Source organism: Phycodurus eques, chromosome 14 (assembly GCF_024500275.1).
Source record: "Phycodurus eques isolate BA_2022a chromosome 14, UOR_Pequ_1.1, whole genome shotgun sequence".
Taxonomy (NCBI): domain Eukaryota; kingdom Metazoa; phylum Chordata; class Actinopteri; order Syngnathiformes; family Syngnathidae; genus Phycodurus; species Phycodurus eques.
In genome coordinates this window covers 4,999,397-5,012,994 of record NC_084538.1, presented here as the reverse complement: position 1 = coordinate 5,012,994, position 13,598 = coordinate 4,999,397, and the positions used below count along the sequence as shown (strand labels likewise).

The window sequence follows — 13,598 nt, the reverse complement described above, 5'->3', positions numbered from 1 at the left end:
TACAAAATACAAATAAAATAAAGTACGACCTCGTTTTTCGCGGTCAATGGGAACCAGAACCATCCGCGAAAGGTGAAAAACCGCGAAGTAGAATTCCCCCCCCCAGGAATTTTTGTGTATTTGTATGTGGGTAGCCGAATGTTTAAAGTATGTAAACAGTATTTATACTTTACATATTTGAGACAAAGATGACAACAGTACACGTATTTACTTAAATCTTTAATTATAAAACCTTATACAGTAATTAACATTTATTATACAATAATTAACATTGATCAACATTGCCTTCTGAGAGAGGCAAAGAGGCTTGTGTTGGTGGCGGAGGAGAGACTCTCACTTGACTTGTAGAGCCTTTAGGTTTACTTGGAGACTCTTCTGCTACAATACAATCCCAAAAAAATATTGAAAATGAGAAATAGAAGACAAAAACAAGTATTAGAAAGAAATATTTGAAAAAGACTTAGAAAATAATTAAAAATATATATATAAAATATAAATAATATATTAAACAGAACCTTTTCGAAATATAAGCAAATAAGAAAAATAGATTGTAGATGGACAAATAATAAAGCAATAATCATCACATGATGAGATGAAATAAACTAATCAAATGTAAATAAAATTAAATATTAAATATTAGATAGAAAAAGAAGAGTAGTTGACAAAAAATACACACACACATCAAATGTATTAATATTTTTATCACTGTGCTCATTTTAACATCGTAGTGTGAATACATTCATCCAATCCATTTAAACAGAATCCATAACACATTTAAGCTCAAGCGTAACGATCATAAAAAGCATTTCCTGCTGGATTCCTGTTTTTTTTTTATTATTGAAAAACAGATGACAAGACTGTGCAGTGAGTCCTTTGTTGTCAAGAATAAAAACACATGGGGAAATAATATATCTTAAAACAAATCGTAGACGAAGAGCAGTGTATAAAATGAAACGGGTGAGGAGCTGATGACATCATAATTTCTGCATGTGAAAAAAGGTGGACCGGAAATGAAACTGATCCTGGCTGCAAAATGCCAAAGTCATCATAATCATTATCAAACATCCAATGGATCACCGCACCAGGTTTCATATTATTATCATTATTATTCAATATGGCTGTCTGTGAGGCATCAAGGAACCGTCACAGGAACGTCTTTATCCTGATCAAATAGATGCCAAGTAGCAGAAGAAGAAGTCGTAAATGGTTTTCCCGTTGGTTGAGTAATGGTCGTCACTGGAGCCGCGCTCGCTTCTCAGGAGGCGGCTTGCTGGCTGGTGCGGCGGCGGTGGCGGCAGTTGATTTGGCCGCCGGCTCCCTTTCCTCTTGTTTGACTGTTTCCGTGGTGGGTTCAGGCTCTTTTTTCACCTCCACTGCGACACACATTGTCAAATGTGTTACATGTGTCAATTGGCCACATATTTGTGAACGTATTCATTTCGGTGATATATCAATGCAATCCATATCCTACCTGGAATGGGCTTCTCTCCAGGCTTTGGCTGAAATTGCAGAAAGAACAAACGATAAAATACAGTTGGTATCTCGACTAATGTGAAAAGTGACCCAACCTTTTCGAAATATGAGCCATCACTGCAATTTTTTTTTGTCTTGAGTTGCAAGTTAAAATTTGAGTTATGAGCACTAGATGACGACAGTGAACTTCATGAGTAGCAGTTTGGCAGAAAGTGAACAATCATTTATATTAAAAAAAAAAAAAAAAAAAAAAAAAAAAAAAAAAAAAAAGAGGCCAAGTGCTTGCTTCAAGCTGTTGAAGTTTGGCCTGTTTTACTGCCGCTTCTCCTCCCCAACCCTCGTAATATTCCGACTTTATTTTGGTAAAATTATGACTGACTTTCTCCTCATAATTCCGCGACATCATTCTTGTGATATTTCGACGTTATATTCATAATATTGTGACTTCATCCTTGCAAAATTGCGACTTTATTGCGACTAACAGTTCATTTTTTTCCCTTTTCAACCATTCCTGTATGGTTTGGGTCTTTGTCTTGCTGGACGACCCTTGATCTTCGCCTCAAACCAACTTTTCTTACACGAGGGAAGACATTTCGCGCTAAAATCTCTTGATAATTTTCTTATTTCATGATATCCATGATGCAGTCAAGGCCTCCAGTACCAGATGTAACAAAGCAGCCCCACAGCATTATGGATCCTCCACCATGCTTGACTGTTGGCAGGGTGTTCTTTTCCTTAAAGGCGTCATTGCGCCGTCTGTAAACATACTGTTTGTTTGCATTGCTAAAACGCTCTATTTTCGTTTCATCTGTCCATAAAATATTGTTTCTCATTTGCTCTTTTGTATAAAACACAAGTTCTCTATAGAAAAATATTGAGTCACTTGATTCATTTTCTTCAGGAGATATTCCACATTTACACACATTTAGTACTTCATGGGTGCCAATAATGCACACACACACACACACACACATATATATATAAAATATTTTAATAAAATTGTGACTTCATCCTTGGAAAACTGTGACTTTTTGCCTCGAAATATTCCGACTATTTATAGCCTCATAAACCTGACTTTATTCTCATCCTACTTTTTTTTCTAACAAACTAGTGGATGACGAGACAACTTCATTTCATACACGGTATGATGTCAAACGAATATATCAACAAATGGCGGACGTCACATTATGAGTCAATGTACCTGATAGAAGGTTGGCGGGAACTTTGACCTGAGGTCTAAAAGTAGAGTGTCCACACGATGTCTCTGGAACAGTGAACCCGGCTCTGCTTTCTTCTTGGTCTTTGGCTTGTTTTTTTCTATCAATACATCATTTATTCATATTGAATGTTCTTGTGACATATTCAGTAGGTCTGACCGAATATGCTTCACCTCTCTCCTCCTGGTCTTTGAAGTGCCACCAGTATCCTTTGGAGGGATGGTAGCGACAGTAGGACATGGCTTCGTCAAACGCAGACTGGATACCGTGCACAGCAGAAAGCTGAAAAGGGAAGTGTTTGTGTATGTGTATTTGTTTTCCAGTAACTTTTCATAGATATTTCTTCTGTTTTTCCTAATAATTGTTTATTGGCAATCATTTTGTATTTATTTATTATTATTTTCTACTATTTGTATTACTTCCTCATATATAGTTTTTTTTCTGTCTATTTTTCCAATATTGTTTCACATTATTTTCCACAATATTTTAGTTGGTTTTATACTTGGATATTTTTATATGAAGTTGAAGTGAGTTGAAGACTTTCATTTCGACAACAAAAAGTCCATCTTTTGGCATCTTGGTGTCGAGGAACTATGTTGAAGTCAGTTGGGGAGTTTAATTCAAACAAAAATACTGCTTTGCCTCCATCTTGTGGCATCTTGGTGTCAAGAAACTATATTGAAGTGAGTTGAGGACTTTCATTTAGGAGTTTAATTCAAACAAAAATACTGCTATGCCACCATCTTGTGGCATCTATAGGCAATTATATCCCTTTTTAAGGGGAGGGTGTCAGTTACGAGCTGATTTTCGCTATTCGCGGCAGGGCTCTTTCCTTATCCACGGCCAATAGTGGAGGTTTAGTGTTCTAGTTCTCACCGCTCTAGAGCTGATGACTGTGCTGAGGTCCGGGGCCTGATAGACCACTCCAATGATGATGTAGTAATCAGCCAAGGGAATCACTGGTGTGTGGAAAACCATAGAAGATGATGATGGTCAAAAACCATTACCGTACAAGAAGACATAAGATATCAAATCCTTTATTGTTTCCAAGAGTGAAAATTCAGGTTTTGAAGCAGTAAAAATAATCCATCCATCCATCAATTTTCTCAAAAAATAATCCCGTATGGTCTTTTGGGACTGACGATACTCACCTTGCGTGGGTGACTGCCTCTGTTGCTTACGGATGATGTAGAGAATGGGCTCTTGCGCATGGAGAAGAATGTACTCCACACCCACCATCTGACTGCAAAGCAAGGAAACGCTGTACAGTCAACCGTCACCTACGCGCACATCTTTCTCTCTGACATAACCGCAGCTAAATTGCAGTACATCGTTTACACTGTCGCTATAGTGTGGATTTTTAAACTGTTTATTTATTTATTTAAATGGGTTTTTACAGACCGAATTTAGAGTTGCACACCTTCAGTGGAGAACTCCGTTGTGCCACAACATACCATGCAGCACTGAGATCTACTGGAAGACATGCAGCGCAATTAAGAGCAAGAAGAGGCAGAGAAGGTCCCCAACTACTGTGAGCGCCAGTAATAGTTGTTGTTCCCACAGAGCAGAGATAACATTTGTCCAGTGGGTATTGTTGTATTCTCTGTTTGTATGTGTTGCTGCTCCGTGTGTGTTAATGTAACAGTTGTTTGAAGGTTCAGAATTGCCGCAGATGGTGCGTCCATCTGTGCCACTTAGCCCCTCCGTCTATGGAATTTCACATCATATGTTAGGAGTAAGCTAACAGACTTTGGTTAGACAGAACTATGTTTTTTTTTTTTTAACATTCTGGTGTTTAAATGTACAACGTTTAATTATCTTGTTTTGTGTGTCAATTTTAAGGTACATTTTAACTAGGAGTGACAAATAAACAGCTTGAAGCAAGCACGCTTGGCCTCTTATTTGGAGAACTGTGTGAGTAAGAGTCTTCTTTTCCTCAACGTGATGTTATCCGATAGTCTCGCATATCCGATAATCTCGCATTTCTTGACAGCGAGAGTGCTAAGGGTTACTTTAAAAAGTGTGTTTTAATAAGTGAGTGTCTTTAAAGCATTTGGGAGGGGTAAAAAACAAACAAACAAAAAAAGTCGATACGGTCTTTTGTTATCGCAGATTTTGACCTGTCACGGTTGGGTAAGGAACGTATCCCCCGCGATAAACGGGGTTCATTATATAACTTTTTTTCTGAAAAACACCAATCTGCAGATTTCCACAAAACATTCTAAAATTATTTTATTCTTGTGCACCCATTGATAAGACAGTGAAAGTGCTACTTGTACTTTAAAAACAGTATATTATTCCACTAGTATCTGTATTGTGGCAAAAATTAAAATACGTTGTTGTTTTTTGGGGGGGTGAGGGGTCTGCTCTTCGTGAATTTTAGTTATTTGCAGCGGGTCTTGGTTCCTAGCTCCCATGTATTGCTTGGGTTGACTGTAAAATGCACCGTTGTGAGATGAACATACTTAAGATGGTCCAGGCTGAGACGTTGCATTTTCACCACCTCGTTATTACAAGTGCGGTCATAGAAGGGGTTACTTCTCTCCGAGAAGTAGTCGAGTACATTTCCAGGGTTGAGGATGGGTACCAGCCCGCTGTCCACCCAGGATATGCCCAGCAGGTTGTCTGCAAAGTGAACGTTAACACATTTACCACTCCTAAGCAATCCACACATCATTTAGAGTCATATCATGACTAGCTAGAATACAATTAGGAAGATCATTGGAACGTGACTTTGGGGATAAGATGGAAGACAGTTTATCTCATTTGGAAACATGTAAATGAAAATAATGCGCCAGTGATTACTTTACGTTCAAAATCGACGTTACTAAAGAGCATAAATATTAGTCTTGAGTAAGATTTAAACGTCAGGTGTTGAGAGAAACGTCTTGTATTCCATTCCACCAATGAAAATAAAAGCGCTGCTCGTGCTAACACTGAACGCTAAACAACAACCAAGGAACAACACTAATACATCGTTTTAAATCATATTTTTCATTTGAGCTTTAATTCGTTCGCTCATCTTCTATTGCCAAACACACACGCGTATGTATATGAGTTAAATAATAATGAAAACTTTTTCGTTACCTCTGAAATCCACCGACGCCATGACATAATTAGACGGTCGCACAACGATGACGTAAATAGCGCGCAGCGGTGTTGTGTCGCTATCTGATGTCGTCAAAGGTGAGCGTCCTGGCGTAAGGAACGAGGTGACCACGACAAAATAACAAAAACGAGCGTAAATTAGCATCAATTAATTTTAATCAGATGAACCGTCACATTGTCGCTTGTTCTGTTTAACTGTAAGCTAATAACATATTTATATTTAAATAATTATTAAACCAGGCTCTATGTTGGCCATTTGTGTCCAATTTGCTTCTTTTTATTTGAATCAGTTTAAGCTGTGCTAAGGTAATGGAACTTCCCAGGGGTGAAGATTTTCGTCTGATTTTGTCATTTCAAACTTCAGCTCCATAAATATATCAATAATATAGCTTTAACATTTTGGTCCAAACAAACCGTGAAAAGTACATTTATTTATTTTTTGTTATTTACTGGATGCATCTCACTGGTAATGAGCTATTTTTCGAACAGGCCTAAATAAATACATAAATTAAATGAAATTAATAAATTAAATACTTTATGCAGTAAAAGCCACAACAACAAATGTAAAAATGAAAGATTCTGTTTTTGAACAAGATAAAAGGGTGGTCAAATTGACCAAGGCCTTGGGGTTTAACAATAGGAACATTTGTATTGTAAAATGTCAACTAAATACAAAAAGTATTGCTCCGTCTCCCAAATTATGTTTGCTTGACAACAGCATAACTATTTAAAGCCACGGTATCATACATGAGAGACATGAAAAGCGGCTTTTTATAGCCGCCTGCTCTATACGCACTCATACTTCACAGCCCTCCCGGGCCTTATAATGTGGTCAGGAGGGACTGAGGAATTTGAGCGACACGCCCAAAACACAGCTGAGCTCACCACTACTTGCCGGTGTGACACAGCAGCACTCACAAAAAATTAACTGCGATAGATACTCAACTGGTGGGTCGGGGCCCAAAAGTGGGTCGCGGACGGCTAGTAAAAAATACCAGTCTCCCTGGTTTACAACAGCGCCAACATATGACATATTGACACAAACTAATCCTGCTTAAAATAAACAAACTTGCTGGGTCCCATTAGAGAGATTCCCGAATCCCAACGTGTCATTACTGTGGCTACTAGAGCAGTGATTCGCAACCTTTATTTTGACCAACTGAATTAAGCTTGATAATTGAACTTTACCACTGAGCAATGACGATTGTAGCTTGAAATCGATTCATATTAGGCTGTCAGGGGACTCACGGAGCTTCTGGTCGGGAGTCTGTCCGATTGCGGCAGCTCGGGCAAGAGAGGACAAGTCGCTAGGAGATGTTTATCTGGGTCAGCACGCAAGGCTAAAAACAACATGAAGGAGGGTTATTGTTTGCTCCCGTCGTCGCCATTTCTTGATGAACTAATCGCGAACAAATTATTGCATCATGTGAGCGTGCAAAACAAACCAAGAGCAGGAGCAACGTACAAATACATAAGCATCAGATGTTAAATGTTCCTCAACATCATTTGCTAATATTTTATCTTTCAAAAATATTACAAAGAGCACATCACTTACTCTGTGTTGCGTCATATACATAACACAGTTTACACTCTAAAGATGGCATTTGAAAACAAAAATGTAATTATATGGCATGCGTCACCAACAACCGGGCCATAGAGACAGGCAAAAAAAACGTTGGTATTTTCACGCATAGTCATTAAATGGACAATAAATTCATGAGCACACTCAGAATATAAGCAAAGTAACATTTTGTAAATAGATACACTCATAAGAAATATCCAATAACGGTTACATAGAGAGATGGGGGAACAATAAAGAATAAAAAATATAAAATGCACACCCAAAATAGTTTAATTCATAAATAACTACACTTGACACCTGGATATTGTATAACATGAAAAAAATGCATCATAATAAATGGGAAATAAATTCATCAATCCATCCAGAATATAAACTTGACAAAATTGTAAAAAAAAAACAACTACAACAAAAAACACAAGCAATCAAGAAAACTAAATATAATACACATGAGACAGGGGGTAAAAAAGATTCATGAAACCATAAAATAATCAAAATAATAAAAACGACGACATACCCCAAATATGTTTTTTTCCGTATTAAAAATAAATGTATTTTGTTAATCCATAATGAATAATGTAAAACATGCAACACATTAAAAAAAATGTAAATGGAAAAATTCACAAATCCCTCCAAGCGCATCAAAATGTAATAAAATGTATAATATAATTTTATTAATTGTTGTAAAGATATAATAAAAATAATATTCTGTTCAAATATTCTTGAATTTTTTTATTATACTTTCATATGCCACCCATCTGTTTATTTTCTTTCATTCTTCTTTCATAACGAAACCAAAAATTGTTCAAATAGAGAATTAAGGTTCTTTAATAGGGGGAAACAAATCATGTTTTTTTTATTTTTTAAAACAAGGTCAAATTGCTACACAGTACTGAAATATAACAAAACAATATTATGGTTTCATGTGCATGTGTATATATAATAAGTAAAGCTCTCCTCTTCTAAATGCATTTTTAAAAAATATATATTTTAAAGTTTAATACAAATGTAATCAAATCTTATCAGTCATACAATATACCAGTCAAATAAAACTCTCTTCAAATATTATGCTATTTCCACCATAACTGTCTCGCAGAGACAAATGCTATAAAAACAAACAAACAAACAAACAAACATAAAATTGCGATGTGAAATATAACAAAAGTATATTTATTTATTGATGACAGATTATATTATAAATCTGTTTTTGTACGTCACATCATGAAAAGCTCTCACACACGGTGCGTTTCATCCAGCAGCTTTGCGCCAAAAGAAGGACGCACCATCTGCGGCACCGACGACGAGGAGGAGGAGGAAAGGGATGAAGGAAGCCTCGGGATGCAGTGAGAAGTCGAGGAAGGAAGGACGATTTTGAGGTGCTCCATGTCGAAAATGAGCTTGATCCAAGCCGGGCACGACGTCGTCGGCGGCGGCCCCAGGGGGGAGGCGGGCAGAGGCGGACTCGTCGCTAACAACGGCGGCGGTCCCCCGAGGCTCCAGCCGGGCGCGCAGCCTCCGGCTCCCGGCGGCCGGAGCAGAGATGCCCGCTCCCACCAGCGGCACCAGCACCACCACCACCACCACCACCATCACGGAGGAAGCTCCAGCGGCGGCACCTCCATGCTCAAGCAGCCGACGTCGCACAGCGAGCCCGCCGACGCGGTGAGGCGGGCGCTGGACTTCAAGTGCCAGGGCACGCAGTGCTACAAGGACAAGAAGTACCGCGAGGCCATCGGCAAGTACCACCGCGCGCTGCTGGAAATGAAGGGGCTGTGCCGGCTGCTGGGCGACCCGGACGGCGGAGGCTCCAAGTCGCTGCTGGCCGCCATCGGCAAGTCCAGCCCGCTGACGGAGGAGCAGAAGGGGGCCATGGAGAACGCCGAGCTGGAGTGCTACAACAGCCTAGCCGGTACACTACATCATACTTTACGTATATTCTACCAGGGGTGTCAAACTCATTTTTGTAGTTAGGATTTCCCTCAGAGGGGCCACGAGAACAGTGAAACCATATAAATGTTTCATCAGCAAATCATATTATTACCATTACACGACAAATTCAGGGACAGTTCAGTTTTTGAAATCAGAAGACTAGTTATAGTTAATAGTTTGTTCAAGTATTGTTGAAGTTACTGGAGAAGAAGGGTTTGCTAACAGAAGAATGCAACATCTCAACATTATTGTCCATTGTTAGGACAATTTGGAATTTGGGTACAGATTTGAGCAAAAATCACAGAAGTCGACGAGCATGATTTGCTTCCGCCGGCCACATGAAATGACGCGGCGGGCCACATCTGGCCCCCGGGCCTTGAGTTTGACATCTATGCACTCAATCAAACTATACTGCGCTATATTACACTCTACTATATATTACACTTCAGTACACTACGTTACACTCAACTACACTGCACTGATTTAAACTATAGTCCACTATATTACATTACACTACCTTACAGTGGATTACACTAAACTCTTTTGAGTTCGCGGGCCACATTCACTCCAATTTGATCTCAAGTGGGCCAAACAAGTACTACTGGCTTTATAAGCTCTAAATAACGACAATACATTTTTTTTTTTGGGGGGGGGGGGGGGGGGTGCACATCATTACAACATTTGGGAAAATATTCACATTTATTGATTATTATCGTGTTGCAAATCTTGTTTGAAACCATATGAGCAACCTGAAATTTCATAACAAATATTAGTGCAATTTCAACAATTTTATGGATGATTGTTTTCATTTACAGTTGCAACTTACAGATCACAGTAGATCTGTAAACTGTACTTTTTTTTTTTTTAAAAACAACTTATTTACCTAAATTTCCACATCCATCTGGACATCTTGAACGGCTCAACTGACTCATCACATCATGCAAACTGGCACGCACCCGCACAGATTCGAGTCTCGAAGCGTCTGAATCATCGTAACGGCGCTCCAACCCACTGCGCCACACACACTCATTAGCTATGCTGTTTCTAAACTGCGGGAAAAGTCCGCGAGTCCTGAATAATTCCCAAGCGGTCTGAGTCACGGCGGTCACTGACTTTCCTTCTCCACTCCACTCAGCCTGCCTTCTCCAGATGGAGCTGGTCAACTACGAGCGTGTGAAGGAGTACTGTCTGAAGGTGCTGCACAAGGAGGGCAAGAACTTTAAGGCCCTGTATCGCTCGGGCGTGGCCTACTACCACCTGGGGGACTTCCAGAAGGCGCTCCACTATCTGAAGGAGTCGCACAAGCAGGAGCCCTCAGGTGACCCACGCACTATTATTATATAGTGGATTTTGCTTTATTGGTCGAAAACGATAGATATGCATCAAAATGAACATAAAAGAAACAATAAATGAACATATATATATATATATATATATATATATATAAATAAAAGAAACAGCATGTAAAATTATATACAAAGAATAAAAAAATACTTGTATACAAATAAAGTATATGTTGAATATAAAAAGTAAAATATTATAATCAATAAAATACAACAAATACATTCTTCTTCTTCTTTTCCTTTGGGCTTGTCCCGTTAGGGGTCGCCACAGCGCGTCATCCTTTTCCATGTAAGCCTATCTCCTGAGGCTCCTCTGGAACACCCTCTGCCCTCATGTCTTCCCTCACGACATCCATCAATCTTCGCTTTGGTCTTCCTCTCGCTCTCTTGCCTGGCAGCTCCATCCTCATCATCGTTCTACCAATATACTCACTATTTCTCCTCTGGACGTGTCCAAACCATCGAAGTCTGCTCTCTCTCTGTCCCACTTCTTCTTAGCTAACCTTTTTCCTTGTATGATTTCCTATACTGTGAGGTTCCACCACCAAGTCTCCTTCTCTCCTTTCCTGCCAGAAGATACACCAAGTACTCTCCTGCCTGCCTCTCTGATCAGTCTTCTGGAAGCTCCTCCTGTCTCACCTCTTCCCGAAAAGCCGCACAACACTCGTCCTGTCTCAGCTTCCACCACATGGTTCTCTGCTCTGCCTTGGTCTTCCTAATCTTCCTCCCCACCACCAGCGTCATTTTACACACCACCATACTATGCTGTCTAGCCACATTCTCCCCTACAGTCCGTAACCTCTTTCAGATGACATCGTCTGCAGAAGATGTAATCCACCTGCGTGCTTCTAACTCCGCTCTTGTAGCTCACCCTATGTTCGTGCCTCTTCTGGAAAAACGTGTTCACTCCAGCCATTTGCATCCTTTTTGCAAAGTCCACCATCATCTGTCCCTCCAAGTTCCATTCCTGGAGGCCGTACTTACCCATCGCTTCTTCATCACCCCTATTTCCTTCACCAACATGTCCATTGCAATCTGCACCAATCACGACTCTCTCTCTGTCTGGGATGCTCAGAACGACTTCGTCTAGCTCCTTCCGGAATTTCTCTTTCAATGATAATAATAAACATAAAATAAATACTCCTCTAAAATACAATAAAATCAAATTATAAAATGTAAAATTAAAAAAAATATATATATATAAAACATCACTAGACCAGATAATACAGAATTTTTTTTTTTTTTTTTAACAAGAACACAAATCCAACAAAATACATTGGGAAAATACAGTAAAATTACAATAAAATACGAAAAGTATGTTAAAACGTAAAAATGTTGAAATGAAGGAGCCTCTTCTGCGTTTGTGTTGCAGACACTAACGTCGTCCGCTACATTCAGCTGACGGAGATGAAAATCCGCCGCAGCGCTCAGAGAGAAAAGAAAGACGCCACATAAATAAAAAAAGACCACAGACGACTTTTCCAACTCATCGCCACTTCCTGTCCCGCCCCTCACTGTGTGTCGCCTGGACTTGTCATTGTATAGCAGTCAGGAATGTTCCAATGGGATTTCAAACACTGCTTGAAGGGTACAGATGTTTTTTTTTGTTCTTTTCCTTTCGCCAAAGTGTCACGTTTGCAATCACTGCCTGTCCAAATATACACTGTGGCGGAAGCACAACAGCAACAAGAACAAAAACGTGCATAGGTGTTTGTTGTGTTTGTGTTCAATTCCAGCACTTGGCTCAAAATGGAGCGTATGAATAACAAGCACCCGCGCAACCACAAACTGCTGTTATTTTTTCGTCTGGTGCTGTCGAGGGAAATGCATGTAGTTTATTTACATGGGCGGTACACGGAAAAGCACACCGTTGCCACCATTAACTGAAAAAATACATATCAGAGAATTGTACATAGAAATGGGAAAAGAACCATTTCTTGGTGATGAACACCAAAAAACAAAGCACTTGGATCACAGTATTTAAATATGAATATGTATTGTATGTATGTGGTGGTCGTTTGTATTGATGGTTGTTGTGATGACGCCGCAGCAGTGCGAACGGAACATCTCATCCTTGATTATTATTATTATTATTTATACTTTCAAATGCATACAAATGCTGATGAAAGCACATGTACGTAATTAAAAAAAAAAACACCTCAACCAACCACGGCTGCAATACTTTTTCACTGGTCGACTACACAAGTGATAATAATGATGAAACAAATTTCAGGTAGTGATAACTGTAGTAAGAGTAATAATAGCTGTGGCAGTAATAATAATAGTGATAGTACTACTTTGAAACCCTAATCCTGTTTCAAAACCCTACTTTGAAACCCTAATCCTGTTTTGAAACCCAACTTTGAAACCATAACGCGGCTTTGAAACACTACATTGAAACCATAAATCTGTTTTGAAAGCCTACTTTGAAACCCTAACACGGTTTTGAAACACTACTTTGAAACCCTAACCCTGTTTTGAAACCCTAACCATGTTTCAAAATGGTATTTTCAAACCATAACCCTGTTTTGAAACCCTAATCCTGTTTTGAAACCCTACTTTGAAATCCGAACATGGTTTTGAAACCCTACATTGAAAGCTTGGCCTTTTTTTGAAACCCTACTTTGAAACCGTTAACCTGTTTTGAAACCCTGTTTTAATACCCTACTTTGAAACCCTTATCCTGTTTAGTCGTAATAATAGTAAAAATAAAAGTAATAGCGATAGAAGCCATAGTAATAATAGTAGTAATAATAGTGGTAACTAAGACACTATAGCACACTGAAAAAAACGTTCTTTGAATTTACTTAATTCGAACATGGACATGATTAAGTTATGCTATTATTTTTGAAGAGGTGAAATGATTTCCTTTGTCATTTTTTTAAAAAATTCACAAAAACATTTGAATACAGGTGTGTGGACTTTTTATATCTAGCAAAAGTGGTGTGC

At 39.0% G+C, this 13,598-nt stretch overlaps 2 protein-coding genes across 3 annotated transcripts; one reads left to right on the top strand and one right to left on the bottom strand.

Moving 5' to 3' along the window:
• Positions 1-681: 681 nt before the first annotated feature.
• med6 (mediator complex subunit 6) lies at positions 682-5,834 on the bottom strand. The gene is made up of 8 exons (XM_061696962.1): positions 5,778-5,834; positions 5,156-5,315; positions 3,842-3,933; positions 3,567-3,649; positions 2,864-2,972; positions 2,675-2,790; positions 1,472-1,499; positions 682-1,373 (listed from the first exon to the last, which is right to left on the bottom strand). The coding sequence occupies exons 1-8, from the start codon at positions 5,797-5,799 to the stop codon at positions 1,234-1,236; spliced, it is 750 nt and encodes a 249-aa protein (XP_061552946.1). The 5' UTR covers positions 5,800-5,834; the 3' UTR covers positions 682-1,233.
• LOC133413062 (tetratricopeptide repeat protein 9A) lies at positions 4,537-13,517 on the top strand. Of its 2 annotated transcripts, none has more exons than XM_061696959.1 (4): positions 4,537-4,602; positions 8,637-9,286; positions 10,442-10,624; positions 12,022-13,517. In XM_061696959.1, the coding sequence occupies exons 2-4, from the start codon at positions 8,761-8,763 to the stop codon at positions 12,102-12,104; spliced, it is 792 nt and encodes a 263-aa protein (XP_061552943.1). In that variant the 5' UTR covers positions 4,537-4,602; positions 8,637-8,760; the 3' UTR covers positions 12,105-13,517. The 2 variants fall into 2 exon arrangements, with proteins under 2 accessions (XP_061552943.1, XP_061552944.1); XM_061696960.1 differs by lacking the exon at positions 4,537-4,602 and adding an exon at positions 5,883-5,902.
• The last annotated feature ends 81 nt before the right edge of the window (positions 13,518-13,598 follow it).